Source organism: Odocoileus virginianus, chromosome 6, assembly GCF_023699985.2.
Source record: "Odocoileus virginianus isolate 20LAN1187 ecotype Illinois chromosome 6, Ovbor_1.2, whole genome shotgun sequence".
Classification (NCBI taxonomy): domain Eukaryota; kingdom Metazoa; phylum Chordata; class Mammalia; order Artiodactyla; family Cervidae; genus Odocoileus; species Odocoileus virginianus.
The window spans coordinates 32502555-32525158 of NC_069679.1; the positions used below are offsets into that span (position 1 = coordinate 32502555).

The window sequence follows — 22604 nt, forward strand, 5'->3', positions numbered from 1 at the left end:
AAGTAGTACTCTATTTTATGAATCTATCACAATTTGTTTTCCCATTTTCCTATAGATGGAAATTTTAGCTGTTTTCAAATTTTTGTTTGCTATGAATAAAACTGCTTATACATTCTTATATAAGTCTCTTTGTGAAGGTATATTTTCATTTCTTGAGGATTAAATACCCAGCAATAAAACTGCAAGGTCATAGGTTAGGTATTTAACTAACTATAAGAAACTGCAAAAAAAAAAGAAACTACAAAACAATTTTCCAAAGTAGTTATGCCGTTTTATACTCCTACTAGCAATGTTTAAGAGTTCCAGTTGCTCTACATCCCATCAGTATTCCATGTTATCAGTCTTTAACTTTATCCCTTTCAGTGGGTGTGAAATAATATCTCCTTGTAGTTTAAATTTCTATTTCCCTGATGAATTATGAGTTTGAATACTTTTCATATGCTCTTTTATGAACTGTCTGTTCAAGACTTTTGCTCATTTGGGCGAGCAAAGAATCTTTTTATTATGGATTTGTAATTGTTTTTCTTTTTTAACATATTCTGGATACAAACCCTTTGTAAGGAATACATATTGAAAGCATTTCCCTAGTTTGTGACTTGTATCCTTTTTATTTTCACATCAATTTTATTCTTTTGATATTTATGGTATTTTGAGTCCTCTGTAAAAAAAAAATTTGTTTAACATCATCTTATATTCTCCTGAATTTTCTTCTAGAAACTTCATAGTTTCAGCTATTATTTTTAAGATTTTGATGTACCTTAAATTTCTGAGATTGGTTTCAAGGGTTTTTTTCCCATCAAAAATTTATCCAGTTGTTTTAACACTTATTTTGACTGAATAACTTTACTTTCCTCATTGAATTGCCTTGACATCTTTGACAAAAATGAATTGATCATATATCCTCCCACATGATTTCAATTTCCATGATAATTTTAAATGATGTAGATATAAAAATTTATTTATACAGTGGTTCAATGACTTTTTTAAATAATAGAATAATTTTTACCTCCACATCTTGAACAGTCCTTGGTTGGGCCATGCATAATTTATTAAGCAACTGAAAAATCAGCTCTTCAATATAATAGAGAGACTCTTCATTAGCTGAGAGATTGGGATGTACTTGCTCCTGAACCTTTAAAAAAAAAAGTTCTCAATTTAAGTATAGGCAAAATGATACTTATTAAACAAAAGTCTGAGAATCTTACATATAATTAATAGTACTTTATCAGAATGTTATTCAAATACAGACATAAAACACAAAAAAAATGGGGGGAAAAACTGTTGGCTTCTGTAAACTTTTCTTAACTCATAGAAGTCGTTCTTAATCTTTTTTAGACTATGGTGTTGGAGACTGAACAGCAAGCAGATCAAACCGGTCAATCCTAAAGGAAATCAGTCCTGAATATTCACTGGAAGGACTAATGCCTAAGCTGAAACTCCAACACTTTGGCCACGTGATAAAAACAACCGACTCACTGGAAAAGACCCAGATACTGGGAAAAACTGAAGGCAAAAGGACAAGGAGGTGGCAGAGGACGAGAGACAGAGGATAGACAGCATCACCAACTTAATGCACATGAATTTGCACAAACTCTGGGAGGCAGTGGAGGACAGAGGAAGCTGGCATGCTGCGGTCCATGGGGCTGCGGAGTTGGACACGCCTTAGCGACTAAACAACAAGACGACTCTGTGAAAATCAACTGAAAGCCACTCTCTTCTCCTTACCACCAAGAAAGCATACACACGTAAAATATGCTATACAACTTCAGAGGAAGCATGGATACCCTGGAGTTAATTAATAAACCTACTGTGTACAAGGACCTATTAGGGACGATATCAGTCACTCTCACAAAAGTCCTGAGGCTGCTAAATTTCTGTGATAAGAGGAGAGGCAGCCAACTATCTGTGATAACTCTGTACATGGTTTGGGTTTTGCCCTTCCTGTGACAACTATAATCCTAATGGTTTTTGGTTTCCTCTTTGAGGAGAGCTATTGCAGTGCCTCAGAGGTTTGTCTGTATGCTTTGCTGGATTGCATGTGAGTGTAAAGCCCAGTTGTTGGGTAGGGTTGGGGGTGGGAGTGGAGGAAGCTTGGCGAGCTGTAGGCCAGTGGTGGAGCTGAAGCACGACCAGCCCCACAGAGGTGGGTCAGAGGTGTTCTGCTCCGAGCTGTATTTCCCCTCACCCAGAAACACCACCATTCTTGCTCCCATTCCTACACATCCCCCTCTGGCTCAGATGAAAGCCACACCACTCTGCTTACAGATAACAAATTCAGGTGCTTTGGGTCGCTGGTCTTGAATCTACCCTGTTTTTTCAGTGTTGCAATCCAACTCCAGAGGCACTTTCTGAGACAAGTGGTTGAGGCTAGTGGTCATGACTGAAAAGTGATACCAATACTGTACCACGTAAGTGAGTCAGATGCTTCTCTTCAGTTTCAGCATGATTACTACCAACCCTCACTCTCCCAGGGAGGCAAGGGGTAGGACCCTTCTCACTTAGGCTGCTGACTCTATTACAAAACTATTTCCTACAGTTCAAAAGAGAACATTCTGCATTAGACTTGGGCTATGCACAGAATCACCCGGCTGTGGGTTAGAAGAGGCACCACTGAATTTGAGGCCCAGAACACCCTGGGAGATCGGGCTGTAGAGTGTGTAATAAAGTCTTCAGTGCATTTGGGCCCACCTCACAACCTCCGGGCCAGCCTACTGCTGAGGTCCACATTAGCACATACTTGAACTTCTCTAACTAATGCAGTTCAGATGTTTGACCCCTGAGTTTGCGAAGAGAAAACTGAGTAGCCCAGCTACCCAAGACAGACCAGATGTCCCTCAAAAAAGCATAGGTTCCTGGCTACAGACCCTAGGAAGGTGAATCAAACCTTTTTCCTTTGGCTTTTCTTTCCAAATGTATTTGCTTTTAAGAACTATAAACTCTCGCTATTGTTTCCTATGTCCTCAGGGCCCCTGGGTATACCTATAAAGCTTGATGATTTCAGAGTAGATGTAAGCCAAGAAACCATGGCACTGAATGTGCTGACAAATGATATTTACATACACATTCAAATTTGAAGACAATGTGTTTTAGGTCTCGAACACTGTAATTAGATATAAAGCAAAAATTAAAACGTGTTGCAAAGTTAAGAAATAAATAAAACAAATGTATTAGAAGTCTATGAACACTAGGTCATAAACGCCAGCAACAGAGGTATCTCTGAATGACCATATGATTTTATAAATTATAGAATCTATAATTCTATATATAGAATTATATATATAATTCCCAAGAAAAAGACATGCAGAAAGGCAAAATGGTTGTCTGAGGAGGCCTCTCAAATAGGTGAGAAAAGAAGAGAGGTGAAAGCCAAAGGAGAAAGGATATACCCATGTGAATGCAGAGTTCTAAAGAATAACAAGGAGAGATAAGAAAGCCTTCTTAAGATCAATGCAAAGAAATAGAGGAAAACAATGGAATGGGAAAGACTAGAGATCTCTTCAAGAAATTTAGAGATACCAAGAAAATATTTCATGCAAAGATAGGCACAATAAAGGACAGAAATGGTATGGACCTAACAGAAGCAGAAGATATTAAGAAGAGGTGGCAAGAATACACAGAACTATACAAAAAAGATCTTAAAGACCTGATAACCACGATGGTGTGATCACTCACCTAGAGCCAGACATCCTGCAGTATGAAGGCAAATGGGCCTTAGGAAGCATCATTATGAACAAAGTTAGTGGAGATGATGGAATTCCAGCTGAGCTATTTCAAATTTTAAAAGATGATGCTGTGAAAGAGCTGCACTCAATATGCCAGCAGATTTGGAAAACTTCAGTAGTGGCCACAGGACTGGAAAAGGTCAGTTTTCATTATAGTACCAAAGAGGGGCAATGCCAAAGAATGCTCAAATTACCACACAATTTCACTCCTTTCATATGCTAGCAAGGTAATGCTCAAAATCTTTCAAGCTAGGCTTTAACAGTACGTGAACTGAGAACATGAAGATGTACAAGCTGGATTTAGAAAAGGCAGAGGAACCAGAGACCAAATTGCCAACATCCATTGGATCACAGAGAAAGCAAGAGAGTCCCAGAAAAATATCTACTGCTTCACTGACTATGTTAAAGTCCTTGACTGTGTGGATCACAACAAACTGAAAAATTCTTAAAGAAATGGTAATACCAGACCACCTTTCCTGTCTCCTGAGAAACCTGTATGCAGGTCAAGAAGCAACAGTTAGAATCGGACATGGAACTACAAACTGGTTCAAAATTGGGAACGAAGTACAACAAGGCTGTATATTGTCACCCTGCATATTTGCATTGTTTCCCCATCTATTTGCCTTGAAGTGATGGAACCAGATGCCATGATCTTTATTTTTTGAATGTTGAGTTTTAAGCCTGCTTTTACACTCTTCTCTTTCAATAGATGAGGTAAAAATGTAAACAGTGACAGACTTTAGTTTTGTGGGCTCCAAAATCACTGCAGACGGTGACTGAAGCCATGAATTTAAAAGACACTTGTTTCTTGGAAGAAAAGCTATGACCAACCTAGATGGTGTATTTAAAAGCAGAGACATTACTTTGCCAACAAAGGTCCATATAGTCAAAGCTATGGTTTTTCAGTACAGTAGTCATGTACGGATATGAGAGCTGGAAAATAAAAAAGGTTGAGCATCAAAGAACTGATGACTTTGAACTGCGGTGATGAAGAAGACTCTTGAGAGTCCCTTGGACTGCAAGAAGATCAAACCAGTCAATCCTAAAGGAAATCAGTCCTGAATATTTACTGGAAGAACTGATAGTGAAGCTGAAGCTCCAATACTTTGGCCACCTGATGCAAAGAGCTGACTTACTGGAAAAGAGCCTGATGCTGGGAAAGACTAAGGGCAGGAGGAGAAGGTGGTGACAGGGTGAGATGGTTGGATGGCATCACTGACTCAATGGACATGAGTTTGGCAAACTCCGGGAAATAGTAAAGGATAGGGAAGCTTAGTGTGCTGCAGTCCATGGGTTGCAAAGAGACGGACACAACTGAGCGACTGAATGACAACAACAAATAGGATTTAAGAATGTTGATATAATGATAGAGAAACAGATGAATGGAACAGAATAGACAGTACAGAAACAAGCCTACAGATACATAGACCCTTGATGTACAACACAGGTGGCACAATGGGTAGGGGGAGAATTGCTGAGGAAAGCGGGGCAAGTGGATGAATAATGAACTGGACACTCATACAGAAAAGAATGAAATCAACTCCTATTCGTACTTCATACAAAATCAATTTTAGTTGGATTTTAGACCTATTAAATAAAAAGACTTAATAAAGTTCTGATGATATAAAATAAGATAATAGATAACAATCTCATGACCTCAGGAGAGAAAAGGAGTTACTAAATAGGACACAAAAATTACTATCCATAAAGGAAAGGATTTAAAAACTTATCAACATTAAAATTTAAAACAAGTTCAGCAAAAGACATCTTTAAGAAAATGAAAAGCAAGTTACAGAGTTGAAGATCTATGTTAACACATAACACAAAAGGACTCACATCCAGAATACATTATAAAGAACTTCTAAAAATTCAACAGGGAAAAAAATGATGAAAATCCTAACAAAAAAATTGGCAAAAAAATTTTCCAGCACTTCACAGAAGAAGAAATTCAAATGGTCAATTAATGTGAAAATGTGCTCCAGCTCTTTAACCATCAGGGAAGTGCAAATTAAACCACAGTGAAATCCATCACCCACTTACCAGACAAGAAAATGAAAACGTCTGATAATATCAAGTGTTGGTGATTATGCGGAAAAATGGGAACTCACACACACTGGCACTGGGGTGCAAAATGGCTCTATCACTTCGGAAAACTTTGCTGTCATCTACTACAGTTCGAGATATGATACCCTATAATTCAGCAATTCTACTGTTCAAGATATTTATACTTTTTAGAGCTCTATCGTCCAATACAAAAGACACTAGCCTCATGTGGCTAGTGTGAGCACCTGAAATGTAGCGTGACCAAACAGAGATGGGACTATAAAATACATACCAGATGTCAAAGATCTAGCATACAAAAAGAATGTCAAATATCTCAATAATTTTTTGTTGGCTAAATGCTGAAATGACTACATTCATTGGGTTAAACATGTTATTTAGATAAACTTGATCTGTGTCTTCTTATATTTTTAATGTGGCTATGCACACATGTACATGCGTGCTCAGCTGCTAAGTCAAGTCTGACTCTTTGCAACCTCATGGACTGCAGACTGCCAGGCTCCTCTGTTCATGGGGTTTTCCAGGCAAGAATACTGGAGTGGATTGCTTTTTTTCTTCTCCGGGGATCTTCCCGATTCAGGGATTGAACTCGCATCTCCTGCACAGGCAGGCAGATTCTTTACCACTGCACCACCTGAGAAGACCTAACATGACTATGAGAAAACTTTAAATTACATATGTGGCTAATATTATATTTCATTTGGACAGCACTATTCTAGAGAAATAAGCACAAACATTTACAGAATACACGAATAAGAAGGTTCAGAAAAAAATGTTGTTGGTATACCTTCAAATTAAAAAGGCAAATTCCATCTAGAGTATGACAGATAAATTGTGGCATATTTATACAATGGAATGTATATACAGCAAAAAATAAAACATGAGTAAAGACAGCTCCACAAAATGTGGATATATCTTTAAAATTATGTTGACAGAAAGAAGACAGATAAAAAGAACAGAAACAAGTTTCATTCAAAAAGTTCAAGATCAGGTAAAATTAAGTTGTGGTGTTAAGAACACATGCTTAGATGATGAAACTATAAAGGAAAGTAGTGATGACTACTGGTTACCTTCTGGAGAGTTCTCTTGAGAAAAATGTTAAAAATGTGTTATTTTCTGTCCTGGGTAATGGTTAAGTAAGAGTCCCTAAAATTGTATATTTATGTTTTATGCATTTTCTGGTTGTATGTTACATTTCACCATAGATAAAGTTTTAAAAAGAGAATCACCACCAAGCAAATAGAAAATCAAGGGGTGAAATTATCAATATATTATATCATTAAGGGCCCTAGTTCCCATCTCAATGAACGAAATGACAATGTCAGAACGCTGGAGATTTAGAGAATATCTTACAAGTTCAAAGTAGAGCCAGAAAACAGGTCATGCCCAAAGTAGACAACATTAAACTAGCTCCAGACTTCAACAATAATACTACAAGTTGGAAGGTAATAATTTCCAACCTTTAATGAGATCTTAACAAATTATCAATCAAACGTTAAGATATAATGAAGACATGCTTGGATCTAACATGGTCAAAAATTTTACTCTCACATACTCTTCTTTGTTAAGCTTTACAGTTTGTACCACAATAAAACAAGCATGCAAATCAAGATAGAGAAAAATATGGGATATAAGAAACAAAGGAACCAATGAGAAAGAAAAGCCACAGGAATGCCTAGGATGACGTGAAGGGAAATTACGAGATCTGTAAAACGAGCGTAAAGGTTGCCAGTCCAATTAGAGCAGATCAGAAGACTCTGAAAGAAACTATCTCAAGAAGACGAAATTAACAGAGTATCTGATGGATCTAAAACTCCTGAGAGGATATTTAGACAACTGGTAGGGAGTTTGAGCTTAAATTGACAAACACATAGAAAATACACAAACAAGAAAACAAGATAATTGTTAACTTCAGTAAAAGGTTAAGTAGGAAAGAAAAAGGGGTTTAACTATAAATAACATATAGTATATGGTCATTACATACAGTAATAATACTATAAACTCTGAATATTGATCCAACCAACATTAAGATATAGGCATGGAGTGGGAGGGGAGACAGCAAGTATGTACATTTGGTAAATCTATGTGTGGTTGGAGGGGAGAATATATATATATATGTATGTACAAAAGATATTAAATCCTCACCTTCAATAGTAGGAAGCCAACAGATACTGCCTAAAACAGAAAGGTCAATAGAACAGAAGCACATTTTTTTTTCTTAGAGATACAGAATACTGAAACAAATCACTTTGAAAAATTAAAAAGACTGCATCTAGGAAGCAAAAACTGTTGTGAATAGTGAGGAGATACTGCTATTTTTCCTAACAAGCCTTACAGAGCTAGTTATCTTTTCATTTCCATGAATAATTTCGATAAAAACAAACTTACAAAGAAACATGATTTGAAGCGGGGAAGTGAGAAAGAGAAAGGACACATGAAACTGGAGACAAAAATCAAAGATTACTTTTTGAAGAAGTCTGGATAAGAAGAGCTTAAATAAGGCAGTTGGAAATTCATATAGGACTAACATCCAAAAAAACCTGGCTTTACTTTTTTTTTGGAATTTTTTTTGAAATTCAAAATAGATTTGGGAGAAATAAATATTTCCTGTTACATGTCAAGAGGAAACTTAATTACACCCTACCATATATTTTTATTATTTCAACAGAAGAGACATTTAAAATATATGTATAAACAAACATAATATATGTATAAAATAAAAATTTATATTGGAAGTTTAGCTTAAAAAAAGTCCATAAGACTGTTTATTATAATATTCTTCCACAAAAGGCAAGGGCCCCACTCTGTAAAAATGACTACGCGTGAGAATTAAGATAATGTCTAACTGGGATACACATTTTTCCTGTGATTATGATTTCAGTAAGTAACCTGAAAAGCAACCTTAACACTGAGCATCTGAGTTTCTTATGCTAAACTCAGTGAATTGCAAAGATGAAAAGTCATAAAAACAAATATAAAACCTTAAAATCCTAGCTATTAATACTAAAAAGGACATCAAAATGATAACAAAAGATAACCATACTTTGCAATACCACAGTATTTACTATCTCAGCACCCTAAGAGACAGTAAGTATAAAATTACCACATCAGAACAAACTCATTTTTCATATTTTTCTGAAAGACTAGTCAGAAAAAAGAGCAATTAAAGTAATTTTCAGACTTTAACAGTAGATTAACAAGTCAGACCTGTATTTCCATTAACACCGTATTTTCAAATTGCCAGAAAGTATTTTCTTACACATACACTGTAAACAGAAAATCATACTGCTATAGATTTCTGTGTAGACACATAAAAGCATTAAACTTAATTTTTTAAATGGATAAACCCTAGATCTGACAAATTTCAGAAATATTATTGCCTAATACATATCTATTTTCAGTTTCCCATACTCAAAATCCAATTAAAAAAATCTTGCTAGTGCAAATTGTTCGATCAACTAACATTTGCGTTTAGGGTACAATAGAGAAATAAATCCCTTGGATATACAGTCTGTGTATTTATTCATGCCAAATTCTTTATCTCATTGCCAAAATTTCTGCAAGGATACAAGCGGCTCAAACATCAATTAAAAATACTAAAAGTGTTGTTTGTTCTAAGAGCTAAAATTCAATTTAAAAAGAAAAAGCAGATTTCGCCCTAAAGATATACATTAACAACTACAAAATATTGCTGATAGAAATGTTAAAAAAAAATCAAAATAAATGAAAATACAAACTTTGTGGGTTCAAAGACTCAACACTGTTAAGATTTCAATTTTCCTCAAATAATCTATAAATTCAACATAATCCCAATCAAAATTCCAGCAGAAATTGACAGGCTAATTTTAAAATTTCTATGGAAATGCAAAGGTCCTAGAATAATCAAAACAACTTTGGAAAAATAAGTCAGAAGGCTAAAACTACCTGATTCCAAAAATTTGTTATAAAGGTGTAATAATTAAAATAGTGTGGTAGAATAATGTAAAGATAGGAAAAAAGGGATTTCCCTGGAGTGGTTAGAGCTGTGTTTCCATTACAGGGGACGCTGGCTCAATCCCTGGTTGGGGAACTAAGATCCCACATGGTGATGGCCAAATAAATAAATAAATAGAATTTTTTTAAAAATAAGAAAACAGATCAATGGTACAGAATAGAAAAACCTCCCTGTAAAACCTCTGTTATCTCTTGTTCATTTATTTTACAAACCTGCACTATTCGTTAGCAAATAAACTGCAGCAGGTACCACAGAATTAAGAAAAACTTAGAAAAAAATAAAATTAAAAAAATTAATACTGGCTCTTTTTCCTGTGGCCTGGGGAAAAGGTCACTAAGTATATTTTATTCAGTCAAAGTTTAAGAATCCCTGGGTCAAATACTCATATCCTTCAGCATCCTACCAAAACTTCATATGCACTCATTCTTAAAGAAGATCTGCCTGCAAGGTGCCTGCACTCAAGGAGTAAATAATGCAGATTCTCCTTTCCCATCTCTCCACAACTGCCTTCCTCCCACTTGACTGAAGAAAGGCAGATCTCTTATCCTGAATGTCCTTATGGGGCACTGCTCTGCAGAGCAATAAAAAATAAATTCTATGACACAAAACAAAGAGATGGTGATAAATACTTCTCATTTAAATGATAAATATTTCTCATTTAATCTTGCTTCTTTCATCCCCTAGCCTAGAGTAAAAAAAAATACACTATAAATGAGGAGAAAGCTCATGAGAACAAAGAAAAGAAAACATCTTTACAAAAATACTAAACACAGGCAACATCACCTTATTTCAGTCAGGAGAAACAATTTAAAGCAAATTTTCACACCTTATCTTTCCATCTTACAATTAGAATTCAGAAGTGAAATGGTTGGCACGTGACAAGTATTAACACATTCATCTGAATTGAAAAATTAAGTCAGACTTGGTCTGAAAGAAGATAAATATGATAGGCAGGTTGGCTTGACAACTAAACGGACCTTACCGATTAGGTTATGGGGGATATTTCCCATAAGATGAATGAGTGTGGTAGGCAGAAATCTAAGGTGGCTGGCTCCCAAGATTCCTATCCCTGGTTTACACACCCTGTGTACACTCCTCTCACCTTGAATGTGGGCAGGACCTGTGAATATGATGACATATCACTCCTGTGCTATTACTGTATATAGCAAAGGTGACTAAGGTCAGTGATTAAGTTGACTTTGAGTTAATCAAAAAAGAGATTATCCTAGGTGGGCCTGACCTAAATCAGGTGAGTCCTTTAAAAAAAGGGTCCAGAAGTGTGAGACCAGAAACAGCAGCAGATGCAGTCCTGTTGGCCTCGAAGTAGTAAATTGACTTATTACAGGCAGGACCACAGAGAAGAAATGGCAGCAACCTCTGGGAGCTGAGTTGCCTCAGACAGGCAACTGAAGGAAATGAATTCTGCCAATAACCACACAAACTTGGAAGAGGATCTCAACCCCAGATGAGCCTGCAGCTAAAGCCAAAACCTTGATTTCAGCCTATGGGGCCCAAAATAGAGAATCCAGCTAAGCCATGTCTGGACTTCTAACAGTAACCGTAGGATAATAAATATGTGTTGTATTAAGCCACCAAGTATTTGAAAATTTGTTATGCGGAAACAGAAGGGCATGGCAGCCCACTCCAGTATTCTTGCCTGGAGCGTTCCATGGACAGAGGAGCCTGGAATGTTACAGTCCATAGGGTTGCAAAGAGTCAGACACAATTGAAGCAACTTAGCACACACACAACAGAAATTCATGACATTTCTGTTCTTTTGAGCAACTATGTACTATTAAAGTATGTGCTCAGTCTGTAAGTCATGTCTGACTCTGTAACTGCATGAACTGGAGCCCACCAGGCTCTTCTGTCCATGGAATTTTCCAGGCAAGAATACTGCAGTGGGTTGCCATTTCCTCTCCAGGGCATGTTCCCCACCCAGGGATGGAACCTACATCTCCTGCATTGGCAGGCTGATTCTTTATCACTGAGCCACATGGTAAAGCCAATAACTCAACCCAAAAGAAAGCACTTTGTCAAATATATTTTAAAAGGATGAATGGTGTGTATCAAATTGTTATGGTACTGAGATTTCATTGGGTATTAAAACACTAATGAAATGTTTTATTTTAAAACACCTGTACTTAGAAAACAAACTATTGAGTTGGCCAAAAAGTTCCTTTGGTTTTAAAGCAAAAATAAAAGACACATCTTTCATTTTCACCAAGAATTTATTAAGTAATGTATTCAACCATTCTGTTTCACAAACTTCTGCCATTTTCCAGGAAACTTCATAATTCCATCCATCCAAAACATTTTATCTTTTTGAGCAAAAGACAGTTTCAGGTGCCTCTTACAGTTTTCCAGGCAACTGAAATTTATTTCCATTAGGAGAATTTTATAAAGACCAAAATAAATGGAAATCTGAAGGTTCAACATCTGGTGAATACGGCAGATGTATCAGGACTTGCCAGTCAAGCTGTAACAGCTTTTGCCTGGTCATCAAAGAAACATGTGGTCTTGTGTTATCTTGTTGGAAGATTATGCATTTTCTGTTTACTAATTCCAGACACTTTTCATCCAGTGCTGCTTTCAGGTGGCCTCACTAGAAGCAGTGCTTGGAATTAATCATTTGGTTTTCCAGAAGGAGCTCATAATAGAGAACACTCACCAATCTTACCATATACACAACATCACCTTCTTTGGATCAAGACCAGCCTTTGGTGTGGTTGGCAGTGGTTCATTTCACTTGCCCCATGATCTGTTCCATTGCACATTATGCTCAGTATCCACTTTTTATTGCTTGTCACAATTTGTTTTAAAAACAGAATGTCTTCATTATGTTTAAGTAGAGAATCATATGCAGAAATATGATTGAGAAGGTTTTTGCTTAACTGATGTGGAACCCAAACATAAAAGCAATGAACATAACCAAGCTGGTGCAAATGATTTTCAATGCTTGATTTGGGTATTTTGAGTATGTCGGCTATCTCCTGCATGCTATAGTGTTGACTGTTCTCAATTAATGTCTTGACTTGATCACTATCAACTTCAACTGGTCTACCAAACCGTGGAGCATCGTCCTGTGAGAAATCTCCAGTATGAAATTTCACTAACCACTTCTGACACATTCAATCAGTCACAGCCCCTTCTTCATATAACACAAATCTATTTTTGTGTTTCAATGGTGTTTTTACCTTTCTTGAAATGAAAAGTGAAAGTATCTCAGTCATGTCCGACTCTTTGTGACCCTGTGGACTGTAGCCTGCCAGGCTCCTCTGTCCATGGAATTTTCCAGGCCTGAATACTGGAGTGGGTACTGTTCCCTTCTCCAGGGGATGTTCCCAACCCAGGGATCGAACCCAGGTCTCCCGCACTGCAGGCAGATTTGTCACCATCTGAGCCACCAGGGAAGTCCTTTCTTGAAATAGTAAAGCATAATATGACAAAATGTTGTCTTTTCTTCCACCTTCAACACTAAAGTGAAAGTGAAAGTCGCTCAGTCATATCTGACTCTTTGTGACCCCATGGACTGTAGTCCGCCAGGCTCCTTTGTCCATGGAATTCTCCAGGCAGGAATACTGCAGTGGGTAGCTGTTCCCTTCTCCAGGGGATCTTCCCAAACATGGATCAAAGCCAGGTCTGCAGCATTGCTGGCGGATTCTCTACTATCTGAGCCACCAGGAAAGTCCTAAACACTGAGCACTGAAATGGCTACACAAAAATTCTCTGGTTTTGGTAAGTTTTTAAAATGCACACTGATATGACAGCTGTCACAATACAATCTACAAAACCGTGTCAAATGAAGTTAAAGACAACTAAGCACTACTAAAGCCACCATAGATCTTCCTGAGTGGTTCAGCAGTAAAAATCTGCCTGTGGGTTCAATCCCTGGGTCAGGCAAAAGTCAGACGTTAGACAAGACTTAGCAACTAAACAACAAAGTCATCTTACAGAAAACCAACGGACTTTTTAGCCAACTCAATATATCCTCTGAAACTAAGCTTAAAGATGAACAGTTTTAGATGTCAACATAAAAATGTACAAAATTTTCAAAATTCTTTTGGAATATGTAGTAAAAAAAAAAAAAGTTAGAAAGCTCCTTTTAGGAGAAAAGAATCAAGACAGGGTGTTGATCAGACATGAACCTGGAGATGAAAGAACAGATGATGACTAGGCTTCTAGCCTGAGAAATGAGTACGAGATCATTTATACTGGAGAAATCAGTTTATGGAAGATGATAATAAGCTTGAACTGGGACAGGCTGTTAACATTTACATAGGAATTTCCAGTAAGCAGGAGTTGCAGAAGTTTAGACAGGCTCCAAGAGAAGGCCTCTTCAAGAAGATCCTTGTCTGAAGACTTATAGGAGGTAAAAGGGTCACTCATGTTTTTATCTGCAGGAAGGTTGTTCCAGGCAGAAGAAACAGCCAGTACGAAGCCCTGAGACTGGAACACGTCCACGAGTTGGAGGCACCAGGAAGCCAGCGTGTGGCAGGAGTAGGGCAGAAAAAGGACCGTAGTGAATGAGATCAGTGAGGTTAAGGGGGAAGTGGGGCAACACCAGACTGTAGAGGGCATAGCAGGCTGAGAAGACTTGACTTTTATTCTGAGAAGCACTGAACAAGTTTTGAACAAAGGAATGACATGATCCCGCTTATCTCCATGTGTGGAGAAAAGACTGAATGGGACAAGGGGAGAAGAGAGGAGACCAGTTAAGAGGCTACTTTAATAGTCCCAGAGTGTTCCCAGAAGGTAGAAGTGGAAGAGTAAGAAAAGGTGACTGAATGTTGTTATAGTGTGAAGTAGAGCTAAAAAGATTTGCTAACACATTAGATATTGGTTATAAAAGACAGACAGAATTCAAGAATAACTCAGTATTTTGAGCAACTAGAATGATGAAGTAGCCATTTACTAATGTGGGAAATACTACAAAAGGAGCAAATTTTCAGGGGAAGAGAAGGAGCTCAGTATTAGTTGAGATGTCTATCACACATCTTCGTGGAAGTGTTAAGAAACTAGATATCCAAGATCAGGAGGGAGCTTTGAGCCAGAAATATACATTGGAACCCATCAGATAGAGATGATATGTGAAGCAATGAGGCTGGGTGGGATCTCAAGAAATCTACTGTAAATAGAAACAGAAATTCAAAGACTAAGCTCCAGGGAGGTCAGGATGATGCATTATTTAGGGAAGATGAGGAGATAAACAATGGTGAAGAACTAGGAGGAATAAAGTCAGAGGAGAAAACCATCAGAGGTTGGTGTCCTGAAAGCCAAATGAGGAAAAGGAGGAGAAAAACATCAACTATGAAATGTTGCTAATGGGTCAATTAAGAAAAGATTACAAAGTGCTACATAAGTAAGAGGTAGTATTTGAGTTTAGAAAGTGTTTTTATGAAGAAAATTGAGTAATGAAAACTTTACTTGGAGATCATACTAAGGCTCTCATCTTGATCTTGATGTTATTTTCATTGTGTTGCTTCTTCTCTACATATTAAAATGTGAAGTATATAACACTTTACACATTTCAAAAGTTTCTACTTACTATATGCTCTTATGTAAAAAAGGAAAAGAATTTTAGGTTGTTAATTTTTAACGTGACTACATGAGATAACGCTAAATCCATTAGTTCCATTAAAATTCCTTCCTGATTCAAATATGCAGGCTAACAGAGGATATAATCAAACTACTGCTCCATTGAAAGAAAGGCCCTGATATAAAAGATATATATTTGATTTATGTCAAGTGGTAACACAGGTGATGCTTTGGATACTCAGCATAAAACACTTTAATGGAATATTATTGCTCCAAATATACCATACCAAAATTAAACTGAAAATAGAAGACTACTAAATCATGGTTGACAGGAAGCTAAATGCAGCAAGCTAAAATGCATTCCTAATGCTCATCTAGTTCTGGCTGAACCCCTTGGGTCAGTTTGGGTCATTATTAGTTTGGAATAATTCCAAATGACTCCCTAGAGTTCAACTGTTATATTCAGTGGCTTTAGGAAATCCTGAACAGGCCTCAAGTCACAAAATCATAGTTTCTCCTATTCCTTTTAGCTGGAGTGATCTCTTCAAAAAAGCAAGTTTGATCAAGTTAATCTAATTAATTTGTTATATAAATAACCCTACAGGATTTTCTATTCTCAGGAGAGACCTTAACCTGAGTCTACCTAAGTCTCTCAACTTGGTCAACTCCTTTTCACTTGGCCTCAGTTCCTAAAGTCATGGTCCTACCTCACCCTAGGGCTCCAATCTTTTCTCCCCCTTTGTTTGTTTAGTTAATTCCTATTGATCTTTCAAATAATTGTTTACCTCTTTACTGTCCGCCTCTCCCCAGGCCTCTCTGCTACAGTCATTTATTAAGAGAATAGATGTTTTCAATGAGAGCCGGACCTTACTACAACCTCAGTATCAAGAATATTGCCTGGCACATATGAGGCACTCAACAAATATTTAAATATATTCTCCAGAAGTCAGCACTAATGTTACTTCCTTAAAGAAGCCTTCCTTGACCTACTGTCAAAGGTTCCAATTTCATTTTCTCAAAGAACTCCCCTGCTTTTCTTCTGGGCCCCAGGAAAGATCTAGTGCAATCTTCTAAAACAGTTCCAAGAGATATCAGTACAAAAGCATTTCTGAATCAAAACCTTCAACTTTCTCTTCCACCCCAACCCCCAGCACTGACTGCCATTAATTAACTCCAACATTCTCTCACATCTCTTGAATTTTAACAGACATCCAAGAGTAAATTGTAATGGTTGAGGCGGAAGGTCAATATTAAACCTGAATTAAATTAGACTCAGGAACAAGGTAAGTTTACTGATTCTTTCTAGCTTTCTGTGACATTTGTAATGACAGATAATAAGAAAATTTTATTTTCCATGGCTAGCCTGGTGAATAATATCCTACAGAAAAGGCATCTACAAGAAAAATATCAGAGACTAAAAAACCTGCTAAAATGATTTTAAGGCATGTTTCCCCATATGTAAAATGTTTACACTGATTTTTCTTAGCACACTATTCAAATAGCACATGCACAAAGTACCACAGGCATTTCAAAGACACAGGTAATAAGCTGCATTTACAAATATACCCCACACTCTTTTTTTCCTCCAAGTAATATGATAGCTTCAATGTTCTCGAGGAGTAGTAATGAGGGCAATTACGTCTCTGGCTCTTTTTAGGTAAGATACATAATTCAGCAGTAATGTTAACAATGCACATATTATCCATTAGTAGTGTCATATTGCTCTACCCTTTGTAGTTCTCTATGTATTTAAATGCCCTAAGTGAAGCTCTATTTTAACAGGTAAAGAACAAAAGCACAATAAAACAAAGTTAAAGAACAACACATTTCTATTTCCAAAATTATTTTTCCTTAAATCTATTTCTCAATGTTCATGTTTCTCCATAGTGAAATGAATATTTAATGTTGGTTTAAAACAATCTCTTCCATTTTCAAAGTCAGTATAGTAACTTTATCAAATATATGTATGGTTTTCAGAAAAATCACAAAAACTTGAAAATAAGCAAAACAGATAACTTGCTGTTTTTCATTGCAACACTGTGCTTGATTACTACTGACAGGGCTATTTTACAAACGGGTAAGATTAACTTAAAGAGATTTTTGTCCGGCACAGATGCAAAATCTAATCAGCAGGAAAGATAACCCCAAACTTACTGCTTATGTTCCTGTAGGATATTAACTATTTTTGTGTCCAATCCAACAATTTTACCTTGATATCCTTTCAAGTTTCCTATAAATACTTAACCTCCTCCAATTTTCATATGAAGTGGCTTTAGCATATCATGAGTTTCCTCATTAAGTAATAACTTGAATCAAAATCACTGATACATGTTCATTCATACTGGCATGAGAGTTTTGATTTTACCTTTCTGAAAATTATATTTTAACTGTTTTGAAGGTTCCATCAAAATGCACAAGTGAACTAGCAGAACTAATTAAACAACCTTGTTCTTTTCACACACACAGATATTTCTTACAGAACTTTTGAGATCTACATAAACCAAAACCTCAAAGTTTAGAATTTTCAGTCCAGGTGGTAAACACTTTTAGAGCAAAGCATCTTGCTTTTATTCATGTTTGTATTCTTAGGATCCAGTTTGGGGCCAAGTACCTACAATATGCTCAATAAATGTTAATGAAACTAGCTCCCACATGTTTGATGGCAACATCCCCTGGAGGAGAAAAGTCTTAGTAGTCTAATACTATTGCCGCTTTTACTATTAGTATTAATCCTAGTAGTGTTTGCAATAATCTGGTCAGCTGGAAGAAGGAAGCCATGTTCTAGATGCCTTTAATGTGAAGACAGAGCCTCTGCCTAAGTGGCAGGAATTCTCACTGTACAAGGACACTTGTGGCAAGCACAGACCAGAATTTAACTCATCCTGCAAAGAGTGAACCCTGAACTCCTCAAGAACTACAAACCTAGCAAGCACTATAAACCTACGTGCTGCACGACCACAAAACTAGACATAATCTGGAATTACAAACATCAAAAAATTTCCACAAACATAAAAAAAAATATGTTTCATGGGAATATACCTCAATTACAGAATAACAGTAATATAATAAATTAAATAAAAATTGTTTTTTTAATTCACCTCAAAAGGCCAGATTTCCTTAGCTGTATATATTCCATAAGCAAAGGACATACAAGAACTGTGGAATAAGACAAGAGAGATCTATAAGGCATCTGAGTTCCATGAAAGCAAGCACAACATATAAATGCAAAATAACAGACTCAAAGCAATGAACTAGGATCAGATGCTACCCTGGGTTTCTTTCCAGACTAACTTGAAGATATAAATCTGTTCTGTGCATGAGGGATTATTAGGGTCAAAGCTACCTACTGAATAAGTTATGCAACACATACTCAAATTCTATTTGCTACCAGAAAATACTAGTAAGTAAGAGACCTACACCTCACTGCCAACAATATAGGCCTACCTGATAACTGCATTCACACTTCTGCCTATGTGGTGGAAGGCTCAATTACTATCTAAGCATTTCCCTCTTTGCTTTTAACTCAGGCCAGTGTTCATTATCACTACTCAGCACACTTGCCATTTCCTTCCCTCTCCTTATAGAATCGGGTTGCCCACGGAAGGAAGGTCAATGTAATACTTTAACACCTAAAATACCTGTGAAATGATAACTGTCTAGCTGCTCTTAACCACCTCCACCAAATTCTCTGAAAAATATTACATGATGTTTAGCCCAAGGAACACAACACCTCTTCCTAAGAATCGTGAAAAAACGGCAAATCTGAAACTCAAATACGTGAGGGGATGTTTTTTACTTTAAAATACTACTATTTCCTTTCACTTAGAGAAATTTAATGTATGAAGATTTATTTCCCGGGGTAGTCTTTTAAATTAATGTTTATTCCTTGTTATTTTAAAATTTATATTTGGTTATTTTGCACAAAAGGTAATAGGGACTACATCTGTATCAATGGCAAGGAAAGCCCATGCTCAGTATGTTTATCTTCTTCTGCCCCCATTTACACTCTTTAAACGTCTTGACCTTACAAAAGGCTTTATAGATACGTTTTTGTAAACGTATGATTATTACAAATTTTTTTTAAAAGTACGATTATTACCTAAATTCAGAGGAAAACTGACATCATCTACAGGACAGATACACCCTAGCGATGTACCCAAACTAAAAAGATTGATTTTTTTATGAGCTGCTTCTTTTTCATCCACTTAAAATGATTCTAAGTAATAAATTGCACTCAGTGAAGAAAATGACCAAACTTTACAGGGGAAATCTCTCCTAAACAGGGGGACGCCTATGGCAGGAAGGGAGGAGGCACTTTAAATTGACCTCAAGAATTGTAAAAGCAATATTATGGCTCACTGACATTTCTCAATCGAGAAACACATCCATCTTACCAAAAAAAAAAAAAAAAATTACAACCTCTTAAGTGAGTAGACACCCTTCACCCTTCAAACTGCCTAAGGGAACAACCCCAAAGAATTTAATTAAAAGTGATTACTCGGCCTAGAAACGTGCTTTTGTTTTAGAAACTGTCTAAATACCAGCGGGACTTTCTCTTGCCCGAATCCAGCCCGAGGACAACAAATTGGTCAACGGCGGAAGTCGCCTGACGAAACGACTGCAACATGAAATCCAGTTTTATGATCATAACAAAACCTTCCTTCCGGGGCCAGGCAATAACTTGAGAAAACGTCCTTTGGGACGCAACAGGCATCAGAAGCCCCTCGTCGCCGGCCGGAGAGAAAGCGCTGGGCCCTCCGGCGCCGAGCGCGGGGAAGGCGTGCAGCTCCCCGTTAGAGCGTCCGAGGGGCCGCGGCTAGGGCCGTGGCTCGCGCCCCGCCCGCCTGGCGCCTGCCTCGGCCCCGGCACCTCCCTCGGGCCCCGAGGCCGCCCGGGCACCAACACTGACCTTCCGCAGGGCCGAGACCAAGAGTCCCCGCCATTTCGGACTGTTCTCTTCGCTGTAGAACTCGTAAGGCTGCGGCGCCTGCTGCATGGCCCCGGCGGCAGCGCCTCCGCATCGGGGGCGGCCCGCGGGCCGAAACGGGCCGGGCCGGTGATCTGACAGGCAGGGCGCGGGCCGCCTAGCCTCGCCGGCCGCCGCCGCCTCCCGCCCGGGCCGCGGCTACGGCCGAGGCGGCTCGGAGGCGGCGCCGGCGGGCGGGCGGGGGCTCCGGGGGCGGCTTCCTCGGCCCCGCGACCTCGCCTCGCGCAGCGTCCTCAGGGGAAGCGCGGCGGCCCGTGAGCCCGGGCGACCCTCGGCTGCGACTAAAGCAGCGGCCTCCCTTCCCGGCGGCGCTGGCCCGCTTCTGGGGCTGCTGCTCCTCCTTTGTCTGGGTTCGCAGCCCGGCGTGGGTATAGCTGGCCTCGCCCCCGCCCCGACTCCCGCTACGGCCGCAGTAGGCGGACAGAGACGACGGTAGCTTGTGTCCTCATCGCCTCATCTCCGCCCTCCCAATCTGCAACGCTGCCCTGCCCGGGCCGCCCGAGTCACCTCCAGGGGGCCCTGGGGACCGACCGGGCGTGCGCGTCGGGCGAGCAAGCCACACTCCTGCGCGCACTGTGCCGGCCGCCGCCGCCGCCCCTTCAGCAGCCGCGCACAGCGCCCCAGGGCCGCCGCCAAGCTCAGGTCCCAGCGGCCGCGGCTCGGCCCGCCCCCTCCGCCGCGCGCTCACTAACCGGAGTAGCTGGAGCAGCCCCTCACGGAGCATGCGCGCCGCAGAGCTGGCCGAGGCGCCGGCTGGGCGCGGGGGCCTTCCCTCCCGAGTGCCCGTCTCATGGGCGCTTTCTGCGAGCCAGTTTCGGAAACACTCCCTAGCTCCCTGACTGCGTTTTACACACTCCTTCCCGCGACAGTCCTGACTCGATGCCATTCCTCAAGCCCCAGAACTCCAGTCGTGGGAAGCAATATAGAGTTGGAAAGAAAGGGGTCTTCAGGCTGGACACGATGTTTAATGTGTTTGTTTAATGTGTTTGTTAATGTGTTTGTTTAACGGCTCTTCTGTATATGTAACTATTTCATAGCGTAGTGTTGTGGAGACTGAAGAAGGTGAGGAGTGGAAAGACCTCGGCGCATAGTAGGGCCAAAAAATGCAGACGGCAGCGTTAATCAAGCTTGAACTTAAAAGTCCTTCACTTGACGAGCCCTTATGTGTTCACAGAAATTTCATACCGTTTTGGTAAAACTTTCCGTATGTTTGCATTGTTTTCTTAATGAAGTGTAATCGCTCAGTCGTGTCCGACTCTGTGCGACCCGGTGGACTGTAGGCCACCAAGCTCCTCCGTCCATGGACTTCCCAGACAAGAATGGAGTGCTTGCTATTTCCTTCTCCAGGGGATCTTCCTGACTCAGGAATCAAACCCGGGTCTTCCGCATTGCCAGGCAGACACTTTAACCTCTGAGCCACCAGGAAAACTAGATCCCACAAAACCTGGATCTGCCCTTGGGGCCAGCACTACTCACTAGCAACCCCCAAAAGATCCCCAGACCTTAACCCCTCCTGAATTGAAGACTCTGGAAACTTTATCATTAGCATAAATTTCATCCCACTAAAGATGCTGAACACATACATGAGTTACAATAGATTGTTGCCAGCCACCATCCCTGAGGAAGGGTAAGGAAAAGCAAGGTACAAAAAGCCAGTGTGCCACACTTCAAAGTCGGTTCAAAATCAGTAGCAGAGCAGTTAAAACAAGCATCATTTTGTCATTTTGGCAAAATCATAATGGCAGAGAAGGAAAACTTAGGAGATCATTTTTCTAATTCAAGTATCCACTGAATCAAGAACCTTTTCAAATAGATAAGTAACAAGGATATGTTGTACAGCAAGGAAATATAGCCATTGTTTTGTTGTAAGTTCAAGAAGAGCAAAATATATAAAAAATATTGAATTATTATGTTGTACCCCTGAAACTACTGTAAATAAGAAATACTTACTTTAAAAAGAATGGCCACATCCACATTCCCATGTAATTAGGATAAAAGGTAGAATAATGAAATGCTTGTATTTCTCCAAAGAATCTTTCCATAAGTGAGGGCAAAGACCTTGGCTAATCTAGACCTCTTCACTTTTCTCTCTCTTCTTGAACTCCAGCTATAAACTGCTAGACTGTCCAGCTACTAGACTGGGGTTGTGTTTTCTTATAGGAGAGTGGAGCTGGTAAGTTTCATTCTTGGCTAAGGAGATTAGGAGCCTTCTCTGAGTCAAATCAGGTTTGAAGACACACTTTGTTCAACCAGAACTGTATTTAACTTTTTAAAGCTAATATTTTAAAATTAAGAGATTTCA

The 22604-nt window shown here is 38.9% G+C and overlaps 1 protein-coding gene across 2 annotated transcripts in view; it reads right to left on the reverse strand.

The window, feature by feature from the left end:
- Window positions 1-20959, reverse strand: part of SOS2 (SOS Ras/Rho guanine nucleotide exchange factor 2) — a 97978-nt gene extending 77019 nt beyond the window's left edge. The window contains exons 1-2 of one of the 2 annotated variants that reach the window (XM_020900972.2): window positions 20225-20959; window positions 1007-1132 (exon numbers count right to left, since the gene is read on the reverse strand). In XM_020900972.2, coding sequence (XP_020756631.1) covers window positions 1007-1132; window positions 20225-20311 — 213 coding nt within the window. In that variant the 5' untranslated portion in view covers window positions 20312-20959. Of the gene's footprint in view, window positions 1-1006; window positions 1133-19856; window positions 19947-20224 lie in introns of those variants that run through there. The other variant, XM_020900973.2, reaches the window with a different exon arrangement.
- Between the last annotated feature and the right edge of the window lie 1645 nt (window positions 20960-22604).